Raw genomic sequence first — 27732 nt, 5'->3', positions numbered from 1 at the left:
TTTTAAAAGAGTAGCTAGAAATGATACCCATACATGAAATGTGAGACACACAGCCTCACATTAATCCCCTCGCATTACCAAAACTGCTACCTGAGTAAGCTATAATCACCCTGTCTTTGAACCTATGTCTGCGGAGAGACAGCCTGTCCTTGAAGCTTTTGTTCTCCATACACACACCCTCCTCACCCCGCCTTCAAATGGATGGAAGGAAAAACAATGTTTTAATGGTAATAAATCCCTTAACCTCTGAGGATTTCCACCCTACCCCCCACCTCCTTCAATACAAACTGATATCCACCAACACTGCTGGTGACCCTGTGTGTGGATGTGTGAGGGCAGCGGCCAGAGGAAGAGAGCAAAGAGCCTGGAGGGGATGAGTCATCACAACCATCCCTGTTCACGGTTCAGAACCAACCTCGGCGTGTCCCCATGCTGACATGCTGTACACAGGGATCAACCAGGGCTGTATGATTATTCACTGTTGCAACTCTCCATTTGCAGGTACAGGATATACCACCAGACCAGCAATGAAAGAGCTTTAACTGCTGTGCATTTTCTCAGGAAAATTGGATAAGCTAGTGATATTCCAGAGACGAAAACGGAGAACTTGTGGGTAATTCTATTTTAAACCCACTGATATTCCTTCTTTTTGTCTTTGTTCTGGTCAACTTCCAGAGATATCATAAAGGAGTTGAAGGTGAGTCTGCTGAAACATAATTACAGTCAATGGGCAGAAAAAAATCATGGTCACAAAAAAGACAACCGTCAATGGGCTGGTGCCTTAGGCTACGAAGTATCTGAACAAAGCAGGTCATCTGCCAACACAAAGTTAGCAGATCAATTCAGCACAATATTAAAAGAATACCTCACCCTGACAAAGTGTATTTCAGTCTAGAACTGTGAAGCTACCTAGTAATAGGAACTCTATTACATACCGTAATATTAATACGTTGAAAGGAGAAAAACTACACAATCACCTTTGTATCTGAAAAAGTAACTGTAAAAATCAAACTTCTGTGCAATTCCAATAAAAATACAAACTGATAAAATTCATATGGAAGAATAAAAGATAACAGTTAAGATAATTTAGAAAAATGGTATAGTAATAAGGTAGCTGTATTAGCCAGCTCAGGCTGCCATAACAAATACCATACACAGACTGGAGGGCTTAAACAACAGACATTGACTTCTCACAGTTCTGGAGGTTAAGTTCAATATCAAAGTGCAACCCTATTTAGTTCCCAGCTTTCAGACGGCCACCTTCTCGCTGTGTCCCCACATGGCAGAAAGGAGAGACAGCAATCTCTGATGTATCTTCCTCTTCTTATAAGGACACCAGCCCTATCAGATCAGGGACCCACCCTTAAGACCTCATTTAACCTTAATTACCTACTTAAAGGCCCTATCTTCAATACAGTCCCATGAAGGGGGGTTAAAGCTTCAATATCTGAATTTGGTGGGGGACACAATTTAATCCATAGCAATAAGCGAAAATATTTCTCTACATATAGCAAGATATATTACAAAGATATAGTGTTAGAATATTGTGGTATTTTTCCAGGCACAAAAGTTACTAGAACAGAATAGAGAGCCTAGAAGCAGATCCGCATGTATAGAAATTTCACAGATGACAGAAGTGACATTAAATTTAATGATTACAGATGGGGCTATTCATTAGATGATGCCAAGGCACTAGGCCATTGAGATAGGAAAGTATTACAGTAGAACCCTAGCTGCTACCAGCATAAAAATCAATTCTAGATGGAGTAGAAACTGTGTAAAAATTATATCTAGAATATATTTTAAAACTCCTGCAAAAAAAAACTCTTGCAAATCAATATGAAAAAGACAAACATTCTAATGAAAAATGGACAAAATACAGTCGACTCTGGTTATCTGTGACAGTCATTTTCTATAAAGTTGCCACAAACACTGAATTAGCAAATACCGAGCCATTGTTCCTAAGGCAAATAAAGAGATACTTTTCTGCAAGTCTGTGGTCATAACATTTTCGTCAACCAATCAATACACAACCTTGTTTTATGTGTGTTTCTGTTTAAAGATGTGTTATTTAATGTGGTTGGTGATTCAAATGCTAAGCTTGGGGCCAACAGCACCGTAACCCATGCTTGAGTGAAGCTTATCTAACGTATTTCCTCTACAAGGCACATCACAGCCTTCTGGTGCTTAGGAACATAAGACTGCACTTCAGCACTGTGCTTGGAGCCATTCTAAACAGCAAAATCACCAACGAAAAGCACAAAATATAAACAGACCCAGAAAAGGACATGTGCACAGCAGGAGAGGTGAAACAAGATGGCAGACCTCAGCTGGGAACGCATGCACTGGGCAACTCAAATTTTTCACTGTTTCGTGCATATCCATGAGTGACCATGGAAACATCCTGAGTACTGATTTGGGGGTTACAAAGAAATTGTACTGAGTAAGAAAATTTGCAAGTATTGAGTCTATAAATAAGAATGGACTGTACTTGAACTGGCAATCCAATGGTTATTAAACCAATACAAATATGTTCAACTTCACTGTGTACTGGTGAAATCTAATGTAAAATTACTATAACTTACAATTGACACCCAAGATATTGGCAAAATTTTGAGTTCTGATAATACCACGTGCTGGAAAACATGGGGAAATAAGAACTCATGCTTTGCTGGTGGGACTATGAAGTCCTTTATCACTTTGGAAGGCAATCTGACCATACATGGTAGAGGTGGGAAGTGAATACCTGCAATTCCACTCCCAGACTTCTATTGCTGGAGGACTCTCACCCACTGGGACACGTAGACATGGAAAGATGTTTACATAAGATGGTCTGCATCAGTGAAAACAACTAACCTTCACTGAGTAAACACATGGACAATTAAAGTGAGACTGACTCACAGAATGGAGTATTGTATATTTGTTAAAATGAACTTAACCTACATGTATTAACCTGGATTTCCAGATTGGCAAACGCCCCTCCTCACCCACCCCTAAAAGAACTGCACTTATATGCTATTTACAAGAGACCTACATAAAACAAAACACAAAAAGGTTGAGGGCAAAAAGTGGGACAGGAATAGTAAAACAGCTTTCTAGCAAGTGCAAATAAAAAGAAAGTAGGTGGAGCAATATTATTGCTAGGCAAAATCGAATTCAAGGCAAAAAGCCTCAAAAGAGACTTAAAAACAAGACAAAACAAAAGCTATATAGTCTCAAACCTGGAGGTATTTAAGAACATAAACTCAAAATTAAAAAAAATAGAAAACTGATAGAAATTGGCAAATCCGAAATGAGTATAGACAACTTTCATATATTTTCAGATATCTGTAACCAATGTGAACAAAAAATATAGACACTTTTAATAACACACTTAACATATGTGATTTAATACATGAATAGAAATATTGTGTACTGGCTACCATCAGAGCACATTTATTTTTTGAAACAACAGGAAATAGTCACAAAAATTTACCATATCAAATTGGCCACAAAGAAAATCTCAACCAACTACCAACTGTAAAATACATCCCAAATTCACTGATAATAATACAACAAAAATCAGAAAATAACAAAAAACAAAAGCTTATGTTGCCTGGAGGGGAAAAAGATGTAGCCAAAATGGTATTCAGAGGAAACTTTACTGTCTTAAATGCTTTTGTATGAAAATTTAAAATGACTAATAAAAATTACGTTTTTAAGAAGTCAGAATGACATATAGATCACTTGAACCACTACATATACATCAGAATGGCTCAACTTAGAAAGACCAACCAGATCAAATGCTGGCAAACAATGCAGTGACCATAACTTTCCTACCTGCTGGTGGGAGTACAGAGTGGTACAATCACCTTAGGAAAAGGTCTGGTATTTCTTACAAAACTCAGCACACACATACCCTATAAGCCAGAACTTTGACCCTAGGTATTTACCTAGCAGAAATGAAAATACATGTCCACAAAAAACTTGTATGAGACTATCCATAGCAGCTTATTCATCAATGTCAAAAGATGCAAACTGCTCAGGTGTCTATCAAGGAAAAACTAACTGATCCAGTCACACAAGGGCACACTATTCGGCAATGAATAGCAGCAGACTAGTGAAACATGTACAGCATGGATGACTCTCGAGAGAACCATGTCAAGTGAAGGAAACCAGGCTCAGGTGGCTATGTACTGTAGGACTTCATTTCTATGAAGTTCTAAAACACGTAAAGCTAGCTCATGGTAGAAAAAAATCAGAACAGTTGTTGCCTGGGGAGGAGGGGTAGTGACCAGGAAGTTGCATGATGGAACTTTCTAGAGTGATAGGAATGTTCTGTGCCTGGATAACGGTTTAGATTGCAGAGGTTTTTGCATTGTTTGGACCTTATTAACAGAATACTTAAGATCTGTGCATTTCATTGTATCAGGTTTTTTTTTTTTTTTTGGCAGTACGCGGGCCTCTCACTGTTGTGGCCTCTCCCGTTGCGGAGCACAGGCTCCGGACGCGCAGGCCCAGCCGCTCTGCGGCATGTGGGATCTTCCCGGATCGGGGAACGAACTCATGTCCCCTGCATCAGCAGGTGGACTCTCAACCACTGCGCCACCAGGGAAGCCCTGTATGTAAGTTTTAACTCAAAAAGAAGAAACAAGAATAGTAAGTAAGTACACAGATGTTGAACTCTTGTTAATGATTTCCATAATATTTCTAAATGATATCATAATCCATAATGATATCCAAAATATTTCAGGATAAGTGTACAAATATCTGCAAATTATTGTGAAATGAATAAAAGAAAGAAGACAACTGATGAATGGAAACGGATGGAAAGATAGGCTAGCACAGTAAAATGTAAGCTAACACAACATTGTAAATCAATTATACTTCGATAAAATAAATTTTTAAAAAACATAGAAAAAAATTTTAATTGTATATAAAATTAAATATAAGTATATTTGATATTTATATATTTAATAAATTATAATTATATGTAAATTATTTATTTATATATTTTGCAATATATTATATATGTTTATATTATATAATATTTACTTAAATTATACATAAATAGACAACATAAGATATAAACGAAAATAAGAACTCAACTTTTGAATAACTTATACCTTTTCGAAAGCCTCACAGATGTGCCCTGGATACAATTTCTTCTTTTCTCACTCTATGCATGAATGATTATTAAGGAGAAATGCTTGGACACTATGGCTCAGCACAGAAAGTTCTCAAAAATCTGCCTTCTGCAAGTGGCACCTGATGTAAGCTAAGAGGGGCCCCTGCCCACCCATCGCACCCCAATGGCCAGGGTTTACGAGGCAGCAGGGGGACACAGAGAAGCAAACACTGCTTGGCTGACCAGCACAGCGTCTGCACCACTGCTCAGAACTTTCAGACGTGAAGCAAAGGCTTTCTGATATGCCTGAAGAGTAAATGAGGAATCCAACAGCCATGGCTAACCTCGAACACAGGCGCTGAAAAGAGTGATTCTCATGGATGTGTGAGGTCCGGAGGAGAAAAGATGCTACACCGGGAAACAAGAGGCCTGAGTTCACAGCCAGAACCTGCCCGCAGGTGGGTGAAGACCCCTGAGCCAGGCTCTGAGCCTCAGTCTCCTCAGCTCTGAAGTGCGTCTGAGACCCCGCCTATGGTGGAGGTTCCCCGAGGCTTGACGAGCACACATTTTGTAGACTGCAGCTGGCGATGCAGTTAAGGTGGCGCTGGGACTTCAGGGTAACTGCCTCTCTGTTTTAAATGTGTCCAGGACACCAGGGTCCTGGCAGCCCCGGCAACCTGGTCTGTACACTTATACTGCCTCCAGTTGCCCTGCAAGGTCACGATCTCTGATAACAACTAACTATGCCTGCTTTTATGACTTTTTCCCTAACACTCAACATGGAAAATATAACAGTTTTCCATCCAAAAGCAAGCACATTGCCATCCTTGTGTGAAGTCCAGCCAACTTCTAGCAAATTCAGCAGAAACATGTGTTTGCCCGATTTAAAGCCGGGGTTCTTATATAACGGAAGCCCACAAAGAATGAGAAAATGGTTTGAGGAAAGCAAATACTTACTGAAAGTTATGATTTGGGCTGTGTGTTGGACCTAAAGGAAAAGAAAAAAGACAAGTTATTAATACTTCATGATTTGGAATAATTTTTTTTTCCAATCCAGCCCGTGGTAAAGGCAACCGCAGCTCAGGGTGCTCATTTGTGGTGAGCTGTCTTCGGCCTCCAGCTCTGCCCCTGCCCAATATTATACGCCAAGGATGGGGGAAACCACCAAGGATGGAAGGGGTGCTCTGTGTTGATGCAGAAATGTCAGGAGATATTTTGGGAGTTTTTGCTGTCTTTTCTCTCTTCTCATCTAAACTTGTTTCACAAGATCTGTCTTACTGGTGACAGAATGGCTGGGGCATTGCAGGGACCTCCACAGAACTGGGATGAAAGGGACATATTCCTGCCTGCCATTTAATTGCTTCATGCCACCTGTGACAAGCACAAGAGTACAAAATTGTCCTCACGCTCTGCTCCCTGCCCATCCTCTGGGCCGGGCTGGGTTTCTGTGGGTGGGTGGGTGGGTGGGTGCCTGTCTGGATTGCCTGGGCTTGAAGTGTGCGTGGCCAGCCTCCCCGTGGGGTGACCTCCTGACACATAGCCTGCCTGAGATTATGTTCTGCACTCCAGGTTTACAGACCTCTCCATCTGCGTCTATTTTCTTTTATTACTAGTAAATGGGTAACAGGTTAAGCCAGGATCTCGTGCACAATGGGAAAGACCTCAGGGAAGGGTTTTATTGATTTCCTCTCTGCTGACTTGTGTGTGTTCAGCTTCAAACCGCAAATTAATCTGCTGCTCGGTGGCTGGGGACATTCCTATCTGATAAGCAACACACCGGGGACTGTCCCCACTCACCGAGCCGCACGAACAGGACGCCAGTGGCGGTGATGGTCTTCACCCCATTGGTGGCCACGCACTGGTAGTAGCCGGTGTCCGTCGTGTCCAGGTCCTGGATCCGCAGCCGAGAACCGTATTCCGTCTTGCGGATGATGATGCGCCGGGGCTCCTGCACAACCGGGGCGTCGTTCTTCAGCCACCGCACGCTGGGCGGCGGGTTTCCGGCCACCTTGCAGTGCAGAATCGCTGTCTGGCCTTGGACTATGGTGATATTGTTAACCGGCTCCAGAAAATTCAGAAAGTACCCTGCAAAGGAGAACAGTCAGAGAGGAGCAAACGTCCGTGAGGGCTGGGAGAGAAGGCTGCCTGGGGCTCCTTCTTGGAACTGCTTGGGGAAGGTTTTGATTTTTCTCTCACATAGGTATAGCCCATTCTCGTTATTTGGGGTAATTTTGTTCTAGAATGTTGCCTCAAACACTGAATGAGAGAATACGGACTCACTGCTCCTGGGGAAACACAGGGTTAGGTTCCTGTGAGCCTCTGGTCACAGCATTCTAATCAACCGATCAATAAAGAACCTTGTTTTACTGTGCTCTGTTTAAAGACACCTTATTTAGTAAGTATTGTTGATTCATTAACATTGATCTCACGACCAACAGACCAATAACTTGTGTCTGAAAGAAGCTTATCTAACACACATGCTTTCTCCATAAGGCACATCTTGTGCTTAGGACACCAGACAGCACTTCAGCACCATTATTGGGGGCATTTTAAGTGGCAAATTACCAACAAAAAGTACAAAAATGCAAAAAACATGGGACTAAACAGATCACGAAAAGGACATTTGTTTACAGTACGAGTTGGGACATTAGGCAGAGTGTCATTTTGTTCAGGCTCAGCTGGGAATGTGTGCATGTGTGCACTGGGCAATTCAAACTTTTCACTGCTCTGGGCATGTCTATGAATGACCATGAAAGTACTGTGAGAACTGATTTGGCGGTTAAAAATACATTTTAGGTAATAAGCAAACTTGCAAATATGGAATCTGCAAGTAATGAGAATCAACTTTACTTCTTTTTGAAAGCACTAAATCTAATCTCACTAAATTTATGATGCAAATTCATATTCAGAGAGTCCATCCTCCCTCTACCACACCATCAAGCACAAGCCACAATAAGGAAAGTAGGAAAAGAAAGCATGTGACAAAACAGAGATAGCCTCAAAAACAAGCTAATCATTGGTCTGAACAGAACAAAAATAACAAGGTTGAGTGTTGCTGCCCACTGCACCCAGGGCAGGAGCAGGAAGAAGCCGTCCAGGGCTCGCGCACAGGAAGGAAAACAGGGCGTAAAAGTACCTGAAATACAGAGCTAGTGGGGCTGGAAACACTGCCCAGGAACGTGGGGTTCCAGTTCAACCACAGGCAAGAGCTTCTCAGCTGGTGACAAAGGCCACTGGGAACAAGAGGAAGTAAGGCAGACAGCGGTGGGGAGGGGGAGGGGTGTGTGTGTGTGTGTGTGTGTGTGTGTGTGTGTGTGTGTGTGTGTGTGTGGTGTAGGAGGTCAGGGGCTGGGGGATACCCTCTGTCAAGGTAAACATGCACACTAAAATTCCAACACTAAAAAAACCCACTAAGGCTAGACAGACAAGACAATCAATCATCAGGAGATGAACTTACTACAGACAAAACCAAGATAATAGAGCAATCAAAAAAGCCTATAAAGCCTATTCAAGTTCTAAATCTTTTGGCTTGATTTCTGGTTGGTCCCTATTCTTTTTTTCTGTTTTAATGAAGTGAATGAAACATTGAAAGATGGCACATATCTGTATTACTGATTTAATTGGATGAAAAATTATAGGATTTCTAGTGGACCCTGGGGATAAGTTTCACAGGATGAGTGATGGCTCAGATGTTGGGTGATAGGAGATAGCTGAGGAGGTGGGAGGTTGTGAATTTCAAGATGAAGGGACAGTTTTCCTTCACAGGGGAGAGTGGATAGATATCGGTCTAGAGAGGTGTCACTAAGTAGTACTGATTACTATTTATGAATATTATTAACAACATCATTAGGTTCTACCTTGATTCTCTGCTAGCCAACCCCTTTCTCAGTGCACTCAAGTTGAGGAAGAGAAACCTTACTGATGACACAAAGCTGGGAGGTAACTAAAATGTCGATGACAAACACCTTGAAAAGAGGCTGAATCAAGCAGGGTGATATCTTGGGTGTCAGGGCTGTTCATTAACAGCACAAGCTCAACTTGGAGAGACCTGCATTCCTGACGCTCCTGCACTAGACCCGGCATCTTTGAAAACAAAATGAGACCTGATTTGACATTCTGAAGCAGTTACTTGGTATAATCCGGGTTGCCCAGATTACAGCGAACACATTGTTTCACTATGTTCTGGCCAGAGCCCAAGCACTTACAAGTTGCTTAAGATTCAAATGCTTCATTAAGGTCTCGTAACACTAAAATGCACAGTAGGGCATATAAAATAGTCATCAAATTATAATTTAAAATAGCAAATGACAGATTACATCACCATGATCTCTTCTTCCTGGCCTAAGTTTAATTATAATTCTCATCTCTACCCTGATGACAGTTTTTCCAAAGGCCTTTGACAAACCATGGCTTCCTGGGAGACACAGGTAATGGCTTCGTGTAAAGGCAGAGGGTAAGGATCTGTGTCTCCAAGCTGACTAGCAAAAACCTAAAAGGAGCAGGCCCAGGGGTTCTGAGGGCCGAGACAGGGTGGTCGCTGCTGGCTCTTATCTCATCCATTTGGGGGACTGGCTTGAGAGTAGTCCTGCTACCGCCTTCCTCCATTTGCATACATCAACTTGGGACGTCGCCATCGATTGGCTAAAAATCTTGAAAGATATAGAAGGATCTTCTTCAACATGGAAACAACATTTGTCTAGAAAGGGAAGAAAGGGAAGAAGGGGAGGGAAGCACAGGAGAAAGTTAAGGAGACAGCTCCTTTTGTACAACTTAGAAGGAAACCTGGGGAGAGTCCAGGACTGTCCAGTTACTCTAAATATAGACCCTTAGTGTCTACTTCTTTTCAAGAATATCTTTTTTACATCGAATGGGTACGGAAACGTGGAGTTCTTCTTCACTGTTCCCACCAACAGCTTCTCCTACACCCCTGACTGACAAATTGACAGCGGTTTAGACTTAGTCTTTCCGTGTCCCTCAGGAAGGCTCCTTTCTGAGAAATGCAGAATAGGGCAGATGGGCTCGTGCCTGGTCTGCGCGCCATGTGGGCACAGACAGCCCTGATGTTAACCTTGTCCCACCGGGTAGGGCGCTGTGAAACCATCTATTAGGCTTAATCCAGAGATGGTGCTGGTATTTCCCTTTCCGATGCGTTATCAACACTAGCTAACAAGGACTAAAGAAATCCACAGGTGCTGGAATCAAGCACCTTACACAGTTGACTTAAATTTTAAAGCACTCTTGGCTATTTCTGTTTACGTGAAATGTACAGAATAGGTAAATCCAGAGACAGAAAACAGATTAGTGGTTGCCAGAGGCTGGGGGAAGGGAAATAAGGGAGTGACTCTTAATGGGTACGGGGTCTCACTTTGGGGTAATGAAAATGTCTGGAACTAGAGGGCAGTGATGGTTGCACAGCATTACAAGTGTAGTCCTGGGGTCAGGAAATGCCTGCTGAGGAGGGATGGGCAAGGTAAGACCAGGTGAACAAATCACGGACAAGCAGGTAGAGGGGAGGTGGAGGTGTCAGGCAAAGGGGAGGGGGACCACTCTCTTGAAAGCATCCTTCCCAGAGTGCTGGCAACCACCCTCAGTTTTGCTCAGATCCCGGGGTAAGCCTTCCACTGATTTCCTCCCCAATTTATCCAGATTCCCTTCACTCTCAACCAGATGAACACTCACTCCTGAAGCCACACCTTCCTCAGTCTACAAAAAACAAAGGAGAATCTAGTGAAGTGATCTAGTCCACATGGGGAGTTCTTGCCAACTCTTCTCGATCCTACACCGTCTAAACTAGTGGGGTTCAACAGTGTCTTCACATTGGGGTCACCTGGAAGCTTAAAATATACATCCAGCTGCGCAATTTGTCAAAACTCTTAAGTGTGCAGCCCGAGCTAAGAGTCCCTGCTCTGAAGCGCGGAGGAGAAAGAAAAGCAACAATTCCAGTGAACGAAACCCATCCAAGAATGAACTTAGAGCAGACCTGAAACAACACTGAGAAGCATCGCTGGAGGGCACGGTAGGACTGGAAAGAATACCTGGGGAGGTTCTGAGTGCAATGGCATATGGGAGGCCTGTCCAGCTGGGAATGGACAAAAGGGCAGGATGTCCGCAGACGGCACCCATGTCCTGACTTAGGTCTTGAATCAGCCTCCTTCATGCTCTGCAGGAAGCTCAGAGAGACCAAAACTATGGGTTGATAACATGGTAACTTCATACATTCATAGCTCCCTCCCTAGGCAGGTGAGTAAAAGTGAGCCTTCAGGAAGAAATCAGAAAGACAGATAATGAAGAAAAGCTAATTTATACCCATGGTATCAAGGCTTCTGGAATATTCTTTCCCTTTCCCCATTCTCCCCCACTGGAAGGGAGGGGGGGTCCCTTGTTCTTCCTAAAACACACCCAACTGATCCCTCATGGTGCAGTCAGCCAAGAACCCCTAGTCCTCTGATCTTTTCTATTTCTCATAAGTCAATTCTCTGCCAGAAAGTCACCTCCACAGAGGGTATTCCCAGCTGCCTCTATTCATTTCTAACCTTGCCCCCCACCCCACTGATCTTGGCCTGTTGCTATGTCAAAGTCACATGCGTTAAATTATGATGACTGAAATACATTTTGACATCAAGAATAACAAACGTTACTTTGACGGAGGGGCGAGTTTCTCAATTCCACGGCTATTTCTCTTCCATTCTGATAAGTTCCATTTAAAAACTGGGATAGGATGATGGAGAGAGAACTGCATTTATTATAGGAAAACTATTATATTTCTACGTGTCGTACTAATTTCCTGTTGTTGCTGTAACATGTTAGCACAAACAGCATGAGACAACACAAATTTACTAACATACAGTTCTGCAGGTCGGAGGTCCGAAAATCAATGTGTCAGCAGGGCTGTATTCCTTCTGGAGGCTCTGGGAGAGTCTTTCTCCTTGTCTTTCCTGGCTTCTGGAGGCCACCTGCATGCCCTGGCCCATGGTGCCTTCCTTGTATCACTCCAACTTCTGTTTCCATCATCACATCTCTGTTGAGTGACTGACCCTCCTGTCCCTCTCTTATAAGGACCTCTGTAATTACATTGGCCCACCTGGATCATCCAGGATCATTTCCCATCTCAAAATCCTGACCTTAGTCCCACCTGCCAAGTCCCTGTTCCGTGAAAGGTGACATGCTCTGAGTTCCAGGACTTAGGACGTGGACATTTTTGGGAGGCCATTATTCTGTCCCTTATGTATATTTTTCTTTTATCTTGCCACTTTACTGAACTACCTTAGTTATAAGAGTTTCTGAGTTGTCTTAGATTTTCTATGTAGATTTTCTTCAAATAACAATAATATAGCCTTTTTGCTTCCAAAGTTCATACTGCTCCTATCTCCTCTTGCCTTCTCTTCAATATTAATTATTTTTGAGTTAACAATTTGGAGAGGAGCACAGGCTCCGGACGCACAGGCTCAGCGGCCATGGCTCACGGGCCCAGCCGCTCCACGGCATGTGGGATCTTCCCAGACCGGGGCATAAACCTGCATCCCCTGCAATGGCAGGCGGACTCTCAACCACTGTGCCACCAGGGAAGCCCTGAGCTAACAATTTTTAATACTGAAATATTGCAGAGAAAAATACAGATATTAACATAGTAGTACCCATGTACACAACATCAAGATTTTACGCAAATATTTTACCATATTTGACTTACAACACTTAAAAAATAAGACATTCTGGAATGTAACTAAAGCACACCCTTCCCTATTTGTCCTTTCCTCTCCAGAGAACTACACTATTCCAATTCATATTTGTATTATTTTATATTTTTAGAATTTTCTCTGAAAGATCATCTTTGCTAGTTGCTTTTTTCCACTCAGAGTCAGCTTGGGATTTACCTATGTTGATGTAGTTCATTTATTTTAATTACTGTATAATATTCTACTGTACAAACAAACCACAATTTCTTTATCCATTTCCCAATTCTGGAGCAGTAAATCGTTTCCACATTTTTGCTAATACAAACAGTGTTTAATGACCATCTTTATACACCTCAACTTGTACATGTATCCACCTGGATGCATTAGTGATAAGTCATAGGGCCTTGAAATCTTTCATTGATGTAGGTCTCAAAAGTGCCTGAGTTAAAGTATTTCTCCTACAACTTTGCCAGCATTTGGTGTTTGGGGGCTTTCAAATGTTTGCCAATATTTTGGACATGAAACAGTGCTGTTGTTTTAGGTTGTATCTTAAGGATTCCTCATGAGCTCAAGAGTCTTTAGGAAGGTTTACCAGTCCTTGAGGCTCTCCTTCTGTAGCTGTCTATTCAAATCTTTATACTCCTAACTCCTCCTAATAAATTTTCTATCTTTTTCCTTTTCTAATATATGCATTAAATATGAATTTTTCAAGTTCTTATTTAGCCACCAAATAAATTATTTTATTTAATCTCCATGTGGTTGGTCAGACCCCAGTTATCTTGTAATTTATAATTTTTCTTGGTTGAGTTATTAAAGGTGTGCTTTAATTGCACTGTTGTCACAAAACATAGTCTGTGTGATGATAATTCTTTGATACCACTGAGATTTGCTTGCACAAACACCACGATTTCAAGGAATAAACAGAAAATGAAACATCAAAAAAAATAAAGAGAGATTTGCTTTACAGCCTAGTGCAGAGTCAATTCCTAAAATGTCCCACATTTGATTGGTAAGAATGTGTTTTCCCTAATTGCTCAATGCAGGTGTTTATATATGCCCAATAGATTAAGCTTGTCAATTTGTTGCTCAAATTTTTAATACTTATACTTATCTATTAGCTTCAATGAGATATGTGTTAATTTGATACTGTATATGGCAAATAGCCATTAATAATTCTCTGAGGTTTTGCTTATACATTGGAAACTATGTTGCTGGGTGCAATAAACTCCCAGTTTATTATATCGTCTAGTCTTTACATCACTATGTAAGGCTTCTGTGTCTAAAACACCATTTAGTTTGATGGCAATGTACCTATTTCAGAGTACTTTTGGTTAATGTAGTCCTACTCTGTATTTTTATTTTTTTAATGATTTTTATGTTTATATACTAGACATGAATCTTGTAAACAACGTATAATTTAACATGTTAATTTATAAGTCTGTATGTGTTAACCTTATGAGTTTCTTAACTGATGGGTTTATTTTTAAAGTGTTAATTTTGCTTCTTAATTCTCTCTTCCTATTTTCTACTCATTTTTTTTCTTTATTCTCCCATTACTTGTTTGAAAGTTAGGCTTAAGTGGCTAGCTTTACTACTTTTTATAGGCATACCTAATTTGACAAAGTCTCCCCAATACAACCAAATACAAGCACCTTGAAATGCTGTGAGCTACCATCACCCCCCAGACACCAGAGCTTTGAGTCATTGCTTCCCAGTGTTTAGTTACACTCCATTTGTACATCCCCCGGGGTCATTATTACTGATGATTTTTACTAACAGTATTTCTTTAGATTTGCCAACCTGGTTACCAAGTTCTTTCCTTGCCAAGTCTGCCTGCATCTCACTCCTTCCTCCTGGTTCAACCGAGCTCTTCCTGATTCTCATCCGCTCTTTGGGTAAAGGACTGAGGTTATAAACACTCTTACTCTTGGTCGAAAATTACCTGTTACTTTCACACTTGAATAATAGCTTAGCTGGGTACAGAATTCTAGACTGACAATTACAGTACTGTCCTCTGTCTTTTGTGGTTTTGTTACAAGTTCTGCTGTTCCTTTGTGGGTAATCTGACCTTTCCCCTCTTCGGCTACTTTTCATATTTCCCCTTGTCTTTGCCGTTTCGAAGTGTCACTAGCTGTGAATTTAGTTTTATTTTAGCCTCAACGGGCCTCCGTGCCATTTCCAACATCATGCCTTCCATCAATTCTGTGAAATTCTCTACCAGTATCTCATGAAATATCGTTTCTCCCTTCCCCTTTATGTCTCCTTTGAAATCTCCTTCTTGATATATGCTGAATTTCTTTATGTGATTCCTCCAAACTATTCACCTACTTTTATATTTCCTGTCCTTTTAGAATCTTTAGCTAAGCACAGTCTACTGTCCATCAAGTTTTCTCATTTCGTCTACTACATTTTTCATTTCTAGAAGGTCTCTTTGGTTCCTTTTCAAACCCACCACTGCTTTTTCTTCCTTTATCTTTAATCCTTCTGGCTTCATTGTTTACTAGCTCATCACTCATCCTGGGCCTCTCTGAGTGTACTTTGTAATTTTCCCCTGCAGGGCTGGTTTTTCTGTGGGCATCCCTTTAGGACTGGGTTCCTGTAACAGGCAGTGTCAAATGTTCACGTTGATTCTTGGGCTCAGGGTTCCCCCACAACATTCTGGTAAATGTAAATGTGGTTTCCTGATGTGTGGATCCAAGTCTGATATCTCATGGGAAAGCCTTCTGTGTTTCCCACCTCGAACCAGGCTTCAGGCAAGCCCTCTTCTCACCCTCCTGGGCTAATGAATGAAAACTCCCCCCTGTTTCCTTAGGTCTCCTAGGACTTAGCCACGGTGCCTAATCTACAACATCTCTGATCTCTGCCTCATGGGTTGCCTTCTGGCATGATATTGAAACCCAAGGCTTCTGATGTAACTAAGCCTAGCAGAATAGTTTCTACAGCAGGGGTGATATTTCATAGGCCTTATATTAAGGCATAAAAAATGTAAATTCCTTCATTTTTCTAAAACCAAACTTGATTTTTTTTCTCAACCCCTTATTTCTCCTGATTGAAGGAAATGTAATACATCCAATTCCAGGGAAATCAGTAACTTTAGCATGTTTAGTTATTTCATGTAATCTCAAAATCAGGATTTTCTACTTCTGGGTATCCTCTCTAGGGAAAGCTATTCCAGCGTCAAAACACTGAAGATTGATTTGTCTGTAGCTACCCTTTGCCTGCACCATCTTTTGCCAAAGTGTCCTCGTCTTATTGGTGCTCGTTCTACTCTGAAGCCCAGGGATGCATCCCCATCTGCCCCGTGGCCACAAGGTGACACTGCTGAAGAGCTCACCATTGGAAAGCTCATGTCATAACAGTTGCACAACACCTGCAGAGTCCAACTCTTTGTCTCAGTTAAACTTTTTCCCAGGAAAACTGTGCCGTTCTCCATGGCTATAAACAAAGTGGAACCACCTGGGTGGTTCCTGCCTTGGCAGTCCAGGGCTATCATAATTTTGTTTCCTTCCTATTCCTGGCTCCTGGGCATTTCTCCATCTCTCTTGCAAGTTCATCTAAGCATTTACATCTTTTACGAATATTTTATTGAGCACTTGTATGTAATTTAAGTCTGAGGGAGGCCAAGTTAGTTTGGTCCACCATTACAACCATCATTCATTCTCTGGAGGCCGAAATGAAAGTAGAAAGAAAATTCTATGAAGACTAAGCACAATATTGCTTTCTCCCTTGGTGTTCAATTACCAGCCAGTTTTTCACCTCTCAGCTTCATTTCCTTTCCGTGTGAAATATGGCATTTGTACTGGCCATTGCTAAGTTCTCCTCTAGCTCACAAAGTCTTCCTTTAGAGTTGCCCCAAACCTCTCCAGACGCAACTGAACAGGCCAGGAGGAGCTAGGCATAGGCGACCGCAAATTCTGCTACCTTGGATCCGGTCAGCCCGCCACAGCGTTAAGAGAGGAGAACAGAAGTCTTCCCTTTTGATTATGCAAGGGAGGTTCCCCTTCCTCACAGCAGGGTCACTTCAACAACTGATGCTAATGCATTCCATCTCCCTGATGCCCAGGCCAGCTCTCTGCTTGCCCCTAAACTCTACACAGTGGAGCTTAGTCCAAGCATGAAAACACACTAAAGGCAGAGGTAACAAAGAACCTGTTTCCAGTGGACACCACTCCTGACCTCACAGTCAGATCAATGATTAACGATTTTTTTTTTTTTACACCAACTGACCGTCCACATATTCACCAACTTGGTCAAATGACTAAGGTGTTTGAGGATCTGCTTGTTTACCAGATCACACTGACTAGCCTGGGAGGAGATAAGGAGAGCCATGTGTACTAGGGTCATGAGGTCACAGGGCTTTGATTGGTGGGAAATAAAACAACCTGCCTAGAAGGGCAGGTGATGAGGGGACCCTGAGAGCCGGCGCAGAGGACAAAGCTGCTCTTCCAAGAAGGAAGTATTTACAGGCCAATAAATCCGTCGGGGGCAGTGGCAGGGGCTCAGACCTTCCCGCTGAGCTGTCTAGCGGTCTGCACGGAACCAGCAGCAGAAAGAGTTGGAGGAGGGGAGCTTACCAGGGGGAGCAACAGGGTCAGAGGAGGCTGTGAGACTAGAAAGGATGGAAATCAGAGAAAATGAGAAAAACAGGGGGAAATGAAATTAAAGGACCTGAGAGACAGAGAAAAGTAAGTAACAGTGTTTGGCGGAGAACAGGGTGCTGTGGGTTGAACTGTGTCCCCCAGTGAGATAGTGGTGCTGGAACCTGTGAATGTGACCTTACCTGGAAATTGAGTCATCGCAGATGTAATCAAACTGAGATGAGGACATATGGGTGGGCCCTAATCCAAAGGCTGGTGTCCTTTAAAGAGGGACATTTGGATACAGACACAGAGAAGATCACGTGAAAACAGAGGCAGAGATTGGAGTAATGCGGCCCCAAACCCAGGAATTGCATGGACTGCAGGCAGTGCCAGAAGCTAAGAGACATGGACGGTTCCTCCCTCAGAGCCTCCAGAAAGCGCTAACCCTGCCAACACCTTCATTTTGGACTTCTGGCCTCCACAACTGTGAGAATAAATTTCTGTTGCTTAAGGAACCTAGTTTGTGGTCCTTTGTTATGACAGCCCTTGGAAAATACTGCAGGGGGCTCGAGGGATTGAGGAATAAAAGCAGAAGAGAGGGAGAAGGAAGGAGACCATTTGACAAACAGGGTGACACCCACATCCTTTCAAAGGGACAGGGACACAGATACATTCACACACACACACACACACACACACACACACACACAAACACACTTGGAGGGTTCAGGCATAGGAAGACAGACCCAGACCCAGAAAACCAGATGCAGGCACCGGCAGGCTCAGAGAGAGAGAAGCACACACAAAAACCATGTGGCTGGGAGTACATAGGACTTGGTGCATATCAGGGGTGGGTCATAGGGAGAGAAACACACACACACACACACACACACACACACACACACAGAGACGCACACACCTGAGACAGACGTTAGACAAGTACACATGAGCAAGCTCCCTGCAGTTTGGTGTTCAAACTCAGTGGGCTGAAGAAGAATGACTGCCTCTCTGTCACCTTCAATAGGGACAACAATGGATGGTCCGGCCAGACAATGGCCACCAGTTGCCGTGACTACATCCCAGCTGACGTGCAGGTCTCCAGCAGCTACCCTGGGAGAGTGAGTGGAGGACATGAGAAGGAGAAGCAGAGAGGAAGGCTTGGAGGCAGAGACTGGCCTCATGCTCCTGGAAGCAGGCTGTGTCCCCGCCCTCCCCAGAGTGGGCTCCCGTGCACGTGTACGAGCTCCCGTGCCACCCAATCCGCCCCGGACAACATGACTGTGTACATTTCGAAATCTCTCATCTGTAGGTTGAGGCTTTCTCCCAACATGGCTGAGTTTGTCCAGATCCCGGGCAGCCCAATGGGCTCTGCAAATTCACAGCCGGCAGGAGGGTCAGGGGAGCTCAACGAGCAGCCTTCACCTCGAGAGTGGCCAGGGATCAGGGACTGGAAACCCATGTTACATCTGTCCAGAGGAAGTGGGGCAACATTTTAGGCCCTCCGCTCACTGTCTGGGGGAGCCCCAGGTTTCCATGACCAGCCAGGGGACACCCAGAGGGGAGGTGCCAAGTTTCCAGCCACAGACTTAACGCTAACTGTGTCTGCAAGCAGGGTGCTGTTTTCAAGTTTACCCCCGTCAGCCCTGGAGACCCTCACTCTCTAGTAAACTGCAGGAAACACTGACACACACATTCACACACACATCAAGAGTTCCAGAATAAAACAGAAATGCACCCAACATATATGCTAATCAATCCTTGTGTCCTATGTGAATCGGGAACCAGGCACCCAGTAAACAGACATCAGGCATCGTCTTCATGCCAACATGATGAACTCTGTTGATGGCTTTTTTTTCTCTGTCCCAGGAAATTTTAGTTCAGCACTGCTGCACAGCGTGTCACAAACAGCAGGGGGCCGCCTGGTGAGTAAGGCATCGACTCCGGCCCTGTGATTTAGAATGCCCTACAGATCACCTCTCATTGCAACACATCCTCAAGTGGGGAGAGTCAGGAATTCCCCTTCTAGTTTCAGTGGGGATGATGAGTAGTCCTCCTCCTAAGACAGGAGACACAAGCAAGCGAGTCTATTTTTGGAGGTTGCAGGACGAACAAGATGAGTACCACCTGTCCGGGCTCTCAGAAATGATCCACTTCCCACACACATTCCAAAGTACTGATTTTACAAAACCAGAGATGTGTTACATATGCATTTAAAATACAGCCTTGGAACAAAAGAGCAAATGGTTTCTAGGCCAAATGCACACTTTTGTAAGTATATAATAATAAATAGTGTGTCTAATATAGCAAAGAATATAAAACTCCTGTTAAATATCGCTATAACCGGAGTCGTAAGCCTTCAGTCCTAACAGTGACAGTACTTTGGAATACAGAAATTTCAGGCAAACGTTTCAGCTGTAAATCACACTGTTTTTTGTATTCATTTTTTCCTTCTAGACTCTGGGATCTCTCTCTCTCTGAATACCAACCACCAATTATATGTTAAGTGCTCAATCTTGGCCCAGTGCATTTGAACTCAAATACTTTTTACGCTTGTAACTAATTCTCAGATCCTGTTCTGCTTGGTGACAGACTGGCCCGCTGGCCGTTTCCACCTGCCTGCAATTTTACAGATGCGTGGGCATCATAAATGGTAACTGGGTTAAAGAAATGGCTCATACAGTCCATTCGGCTATTATTATTTTTTTATATATGATTTAAGCCAAATGTGGCCAAGTAGTAATGCTCCCTGAAGCTCTTTAAACAAAAAAATGCGCGGAATAATAAATTTGGCATTGCCAGGCCAGTTCCTTCAGTCACTGAGGGTGCGAGAAGGAGGTCGGAGGATCAGAAAGGAAGAGTGGATTGAGTCCTCGTTTGTGCAAGAGCCATAACCCATAAGGAAGTAAAATCGCACGACAGGACTAGAGAATTGTGTTGCAAGGGAATAACTGAGGCCCCTGGGTCTCCCTGGGGGGCCATTCACCAGGCTCCTGTCCCTGAGGGGCTGTTGTGGTCTCGATGCTTAGAAACTGATGGACACACTGAAAATCATAACTGTGATAACGACAAACGGCCTCAGCATCCAGCCACTGCTTTTTGGGTGAGAGCTATACCCCTTCCATCCCTCCAGTGGCTGGGGGTGAGATGTGGCTGAGAGCAGTGCCCGGACCCCAACAGGATGGTGGAGCGCCACTCAATCCAGGCCTGTCTTCTGGCCAAGCCAAGCACGGACCGCTGCACTCACCATGCTTCACTACCCGGTGCTGCCACTACAGAAAAGGGGCCCAGCTTGCTGTGGTCCTCTGCATCCTTTTTTATTGCCTTTTTACAAGCGTGCACACATGCTCACAGACACGTGTACACACACACGCACACCCGCTTGACAAGTTAACTTCTGCAATTGGTATTTCTGTGCCCTGGAGAAGCTTCCAAACTCTAACTGAAACTCCCCTCAGCCCTGCACACACACTGATGTGCACAGAGTTGTAACACAATCACAAGTGGGTTAACGAAATCGAGAGGCAACCCAATCCCAACGAAGCAGAGGACGTTAGAAAGCATCCTGTTCTAGGCTGGAGAAGTTGCTCGAATACCAAAAAGGAGGTCAAGGAATCCCACCCAAGCCACTGAAGCTGACTAATTGATGTTTGGAGCTTACGGCTAGTTGGCAATAAAGTTTCTAGGACCGTTCAGCCCATGGTCATTCAGCACCTCGATTAGCAAATGCATCTTCCAACCAAGTGGACCAGGAGTCCAGCGGCTGCTTCTGCCTTCTTTAGGGCAGCTGTGAACACTCGGCTTGAAGAACAGCAGTGGCCAGTGCAGCACTCCTTCCCGGCCCCTGCACACCCCAGCCCATGCCCACAAGGAGGGCCCGCTCTGCCTGGAGGGAGAGGTCTGCACATCTAAACACAGCCCCAGAGCACGTTTTCCCAAGGGAATATTAGCATCCACGGAATGACTGCAGGTTGGATTTTAGGCTGTTACTGTGGCTCGTCCACTTATTTAGCCACACCTTCCTCCTAATTCCCCTCTACTTCCCCTCCATCATCCTCCAGAGCTGCCAGGGAGATCTTCACAGACAGTAAATCAGGTTACACCACGTCCCAGGCTTTCCAGAATGAAGGGCGTCTCTTACAATGAAATAGAGCTTTCTCCTGCCATCTAAACAGCTGTGCACGCTCTCCTAGGGCTGCCCAACAGAACTTTCCTTGATAATGGAATGCTCTAGATCTGTACTGCCCATATCATGGTGGCTTCTAGCCACAGGTGGCCCCTGAACACTTGAAATATAGCTAGTAAGACCAAGGAACTGGAGTCAATTTTATGTAATTTTAATTGACTTAAATTTAAAGACCCACACATGGCTGATGGCCATGGTACTGGACCCAAAAACCTCTCCAACCTCAGCTCCCCCAGACCATAAGCCCCCACCTTCTCCCAGCTGCCCCAGGACACCGAGTCCTCTTGGCCTCAAGGTCTTTTCACAGGCTTCTGCCTTGGCCCCAGACACACCCTCCCCCCACCTTCTTTTAGCGAATGTCAGATGTTCAGACCTCAGCACAACATCCTTTCCTTAAACCAAGACATCCTTTCCTTTCCTTCCAGTTCACCACACCCTCATTTCTTCCTTCAGACTACTCCTCACAACTCCTAGTTTTATAACTTAACAGTTTTCCCTTACGATGCCAATTCCCCAGTCCAGTAAACTCTGAGAGGCAGAGACACACTTGTTTTGATCACCAGTTGTGCCCAGCCTCACACAGTACCTGGTACGGAGCAGTCAGGAAATCTGTGTGGGCTGTCTCGATTTTGAGCTCAGTCACACTTGTGAGAAGTGATTTCAGAATCTAACCATCAAAAAGTATCTTTCTTCCTAAGAAACCTCCCCTGAGGCCCAGCATTGTACACAAGCTTCCAGAGACCAGGTCTTGTCTGCCTGGGGAACACATCCTTGTCCCAGTAGAGGCTCTCCCCTAACAAGCAAGGTCACAGCGACCAAAGTAGGACTGTAGGAGGCGGTCGACTGAGGAAACTAACTTGTGTATTTACTGCATAACATACTAAAGAGGAAAATCCCTGTCAAGGAGCCTCCAGACACCAGGTGCTACGAACAGCATGCAGATCCACGCACTCTTTTTTTTTTTAATTGGAGTATAGTTGATTTACAGTGTCGTGTTAGTTCAGGTGTACAGCAAAGTAAATCAGTTACACATATACATATATCCACTCATTTTTAGATTCTATTCCCATGTAGGTCATTACAGAGTATTGAGTAGAGTTCCCTGTGCTATAAAATGGGTCCTTATTAGTTACCTATTTTATATATAGTAGTGTGTATATGTCAATCCCAATCTCCCAATTTATCCCTCCCACCCCCTTTCGCCCCTGGTAACCATACATTTGTTTTCTACATCTGTGACTCTATTTCTGTTGATTTAAACGACTGTTCCGAGGCCAGAAGGGAGCAGCTCCCTGTGTGACCCCAAGAGGCCCTTTCAGGACACAGAGGGACATCTGGTCAACTCGGCTGAGACTGGTGGACTTGAGTCATTGCTGCTCAATCCCCAGGAGACCCAGCCTTGGACACGTGGAGGTGAACACATTCCTGAGGGAACACAGGGACCTTCAATGTGCAAGGGGCTGAGAAACTAATATGGATTTCTGGGTTCCGAATAATGCTTAAAAAAAGAAATTAAACAGAAATGAAGTGGTTGTTTTAATCGTTAATTGTTATACACTGAACTGTGTCCCCCCCATATTCACATGTTGAAGCCCTAACCCCATGTGTGTGACAGTATTTGAAGGAGAGGCCATTGGGAAGTAATTAGGGTTAAAATGAGGTCATGAGGGTGGGGCCCCCAGGAAGGGATCCGAATCTTTATAAGACAGGAAGAAACCAGAGCCCGCTCTCTCTCCCTGTGAGGACACAGCAAGATCGCACTGCCTACAAACCAGGAAGAGTGCCCTCACTAGGACCTGGCCATGCCAGCACCTTGATCTCAGACTTCCAGCCTCCGGGACTGTGAGGAATAAATTTCTGTTGATTAAGCCATCCAGTCTGTGGTGTTTTGTTGTGGCAGCTCAAGCTGACTGAGGCAATAAGCTAAGGCAATATGGTGACAGCGGATAAAGAAGGAAAATCGTCACTTCTTCAAGTGACTGGGCTGCATCACAGGAAATGGCGTCTATCGACTCTACAAATCTAAGATGCCAACAAAGAGTGCCAAGTGAACAGTAACCCTTACAGTGACCGCTGGGAAAGCCCGGAGCAACAAGACAAAGAACATGGTCTTTGGTGATCCTTTGCAGGAGGGCCACCTGCCCGCCCTGAGATGCCCCTTAGTCTGGACAATTACACCTCGACAATAAGCCCAGAAGACGGCCACTTGTCCTCAGGAGACTTCGTGGTCAAGCCAGGAGTCCGGCTCTTAAGGCTCCACTCAGGCCCACGAAACATCCCCAAAGCCCCTTCCTCCCTCCAGTGGCGATCTGTCTACCCCTGCCCTCTATCTCCCACCCACCCACAGGCTTCTGACTAGCTCCAACCAGCCCTCAGCACCCTCACAACTGTGTCAAGAGACACAGATGTGGAGGGAGGCAGACCACTGCACGGATACTAAGCAGGACCCTGTGGGGTTCCTGGGCACAAAAGCCTGTGCCCCCCATTTCTTGATTACAGGACATAGGCTTCATTCAGCCTCCATGCCCTTCCCTGAGTTCCAATGGGCAGTTCCAACAGTTGCTAATCAGGGAAGGGAGAGGATGTGGAGACAAGGGAGGAACAGTCAAGAAACAATAGTGCAGCCTTGGGGCAGGGTCCTGGTTCCCCCTCAAGGGATACACATAACAATATCTTTGAGCTGTTTTGCAGAAACTGAAACCCCCACCTGGTGGGAGAAGTGAAAGGTATGCTGCTCACAAGCATGTAGACCCCAGACCAGTTAGAACCAGAAGGTTGATGATGCTGACTCCCACATACCTCACCACCAACCAGTCAGAAGAATGCCCACAAGCTGATCACGCCCTCTTTGAACCATTATATAAAACTCCTCACTACCCCCTCCAGGTTGGGACACACAGTTTTGAGGGCATTAGCCTGCTGTGACCCCCTCTGCCTGGCAAAGCAATAAATGTATTCTTTTCTACTTCACCCAAAACTCTGTCTCCGAGATTTGATTCAGTGTTGGGATACAGAGGCTGGATTCGACTTCACACCCAGCCATGGGGCAGCACTGGGCCACAGGGGACCCTGACCATCCATTTCATCCGGCCAGGCCTTGAGTAGAATGGCACTGTGAGCCCCTCTACATGGTACTATGAAAACACTTTCGAACCCTTGCATTCAAAGAGCACTTCAAAATTTACCTTTTAGAGTTGGAATAGGGCTGTCGTGTCCATCCAGTTGTCCCAAAGGGTCATTCGGGTCGGGAACCTCTGCTTGCCCTGTGCAAAAAGAGCACAGCACACACATTACTGAGATTTCCCTTCAGGACCTTTACTCTGCTTCTCCTGCAGAGACAATAATGTTTCAGCAAAACTCCCCACTGTATAGAAAACCTAGAGGGATAAGGCGTTATGGTAGCTTCCAGAGGACTTTTCTAGCATCAGATTTGATACAACAGCAAAAGTGATTCTTGCTTTATCCCAAGAACAGCAAAATGCAAATGCTTTGCAGCACATACAGAGGAAGCAAACATGTGGCTGAAGTTTCATTAAGGGAAAGAGAGAGAGATTAAAACACGGGCTGGCAAAATTAAACACTCTGGAGCCAGAGTCAGCAGGTGACCCTCCAAATAGAGGCCCCTGGTAATTCTGAATAAATTCAGAATTGGAGGGTTTCTTCAGCAGCTCATTCCCCTCCCGGCCCCCAGACCCACCGGCAGCCAGCAGCCAAGGACTGATCTACCCATAACTGTAAGGACAGAAGTTTCTGATCCTTATGGCAATTGCAACCCCACATCTCAGAGGCTGTGTCAGAGGGAGCAGCCACCCCCAAAATCATAAACACCAATGGCAAGAACAGATCTGGTCTGTTCAAGTGGGAATACAACACAGAGTCATGGGTCCCCCGTCCTGGAATGCCGGGGAAGGGTGGGCAGGTGTGACTGATGACCTAGAAACCGTATGGGGCCTCATAGAGACCCTTCTCAATATCCCAACGCAGTTTACTTTCAAGACTTTCACCCCATACCTTGGCCTTGACTGGGTCGCACTGGTTGGAGGTGGGGGTAGAAATGGCGAAGTCAAGGGTGACTCTGACAACACATCTGGATGAATCTGGGTTTATAGCATCAAAGCCTATCAAAGAGTGGGACACACATACGATGGAAAATGATGCAGCTTAGAAAGAAGGATATCCTGACACGCGTTACAACATGGATGAAACTTGAAGACATTATGCCGAGTGAAATAGCCTGACACAGAAAAACAAATACTATATGATTAATGAGATACCTAGAGTAGTGAAATTCAAAGAAAGTAGAATAGTGGGTCACAGGGATTGTGGGGAGGCAGAATGGGCAGTTAGTGTTTGTTTAATAGGGACAGAGTTCCCTTTTGGGAAGATGAGGAAGTTCTGAGGCTGGATAATGGGATGGTTTTACAACAATGCGAATGTACTTGAAGCCACTGAATTGTGCACTGAAAATGGTTAAGATGGTAAATTTTATGTTATGTGTATTTACCACATTTAAAAAAAATTATTAAAGGCAGTTTATAATTCAATATTGGGTCACCCCACTTGCCTCTCAAATGAGAGACGAGAACTAACAAAGCCCCCGGACACTTCAGATCCCGCTTAAGATGAGGCCTTGCTCAGAAAAACTGGTGTCTAAAAGTGCAGTACAAGTGATTTTCAGGCAGAACCAGGTACGCAAGACTCTTCAAATTATTTAGCTAAACAAACACTGGCCGGTTTACACTTAAGGGTACCCGTGTGTCTAAGCTGATCCTCTCTACCCGCTTGTTCCTAAGTCACAGGACACTCGAGGCGACGCATCAGCTTGCAATGCCCTTAGAATTCAGGCCCAGTTCCCAAGCAACCAACAGGAGACATTATTTCTGAATGGGCCCATGGCTTTTCACATTCAATTATGGTAGAGTCCTTTCTATCACTCCCAGTCCAAACTTACCCACCCGTCAGAAGCCATGCACCCGTACCATCTTTCATAAAATGTCCTTGATCAACCATTCAGAAGTAACACCTTTTAAAACTATGCCCCAAGAGACTTCCCTGGTGGTACAGTGGTTAAGAATCCACCTTCCAATGCAGGGTACTCGGGTTTGATCCCTGGTCAGGGAACTAAGATCCCACATGCCCGGGGTAACTAAGCCCATGGGCTCTAGAGCCCGCATGCCACAACTAGAGAGAAGCCTGAGCACTGCAACGAAGAGCCCGCGCGCCACAGTGGAGGATCCCGCATGCCTCAACTAAGACCCGACGCAGCCAAATAAGTTAATAAATATTAAAAACAAAACAAACCAAAACAAACTGTACACCTCTCCGGTGGCAATCACATCATTCTCTGAATTAATAGTTGCATATGTTTTAATTTTCCTCAATGAATTGTAAACAGCTGGAGGACATCAGATGCTGCATCTCTATTGAGGGCTAATGGTTCTAGCACTAAAACCTAGACAGAATCTGGGGCTGCTACAGGACAGGGACAAGCATGAGCTATGTAAGCCAATCAACGCAGTTCAGTTGAGGTTTGAAATTTTAAATTGGCATGTTACACATACCATCACTCAGCACTGTTTAAATGTAGAGAGACCACAGGAAATCAAACACACTTGTACTATATACACATATCTGAAAGAGGCATAAAAATTATTAACTGCTTAGAAATTGACAAATGGTGTAAAACAGTCAAATAAATATACACTCTGAAGAAAAATAAGCGCCATTAGCCCAATTCCACTGGGCACAAGGCTCCTGGCTCTTCCAAGGCAGCTTTTAGTTTGGAAGCATAAGTATTTTCATGAGCATCCCAGCCGGGGTGTGGACATGCGCACTCTTCATGGGAGAGGAGCCGGAGGTGATCCAAATGCTTCTGTTGACTCATGAGCAGATGTCACCCCCACAGAGACATGCAAAGTTGTTCTCGACATTAGAAGTGCTGAGATTCTCCCTGAATACCTTGCCCTGGTCAGCACATATGCTGGAATTTGATTTTTTGTTTCTCCTCAGCCTTCATTTTTACCCTAGGTAAAATTTAGCTTGGGCATTTGAGCAAGAGAGCACCATCTACATATTTGGAAAAACAGGTAAGTTTCAAGTAGCCCACCAGGCTAATATCAGGGACCCCAAGCTTTGGGACTTAGATGTGAAAGCACACAGTGGCTGAGATCCTGCCCATTTCCTCTGCAA

At 44.3% G+C, this 27732-nt stretch overlaps 1 protein-coding gene across 1 annotated transcript in view; it reads right to left on the bottom strand.

Moving 5' to 3' along the window:
• Window positions 1-27732, bottom strand: part of ROR2 (receptor tyrosine kinase like orphan receptor 2) — a 217994-nt gene that overhangs the window by 23087 nt on the left and 167175 nt on the right. Inside the window, exons 2-4 of the mRNA XM_079927100.1 lie at window positions 24729-24806; window positions 6905-7192; window positions 6065-6095 (exon numbers count right to left, since the gene is read on the bottom strand). Coding sequence (XP_079783226.1) covers window positions 6065-6095; window positions 6905-7192; window positions 24729-24806 — 397 coding nt within the window. The remainder of the gene's footprint in view (window positions 1-6064; window positions 6096-6904; window positions 7193-24728; window positions 24807-27732) is intronic.

Source organism: Stenella coeruleoalba (genome assembly GCF_951394435.1).
Source record: "Stenella coeruleoalba genome assembly, chromosome: 7".
In the NCBI taxonomy this organism is placed as follows: Eukaryota; Metazoa; Chordata; class Mammalia; order Artiodactyla; family Delphinidae; genus Stenella; species Stenella coeruleoalba.
Note: the sequence above shows the minus strand (reverse complement) of the source record. Positions and strands in the feature narration are given on the sequence as shown.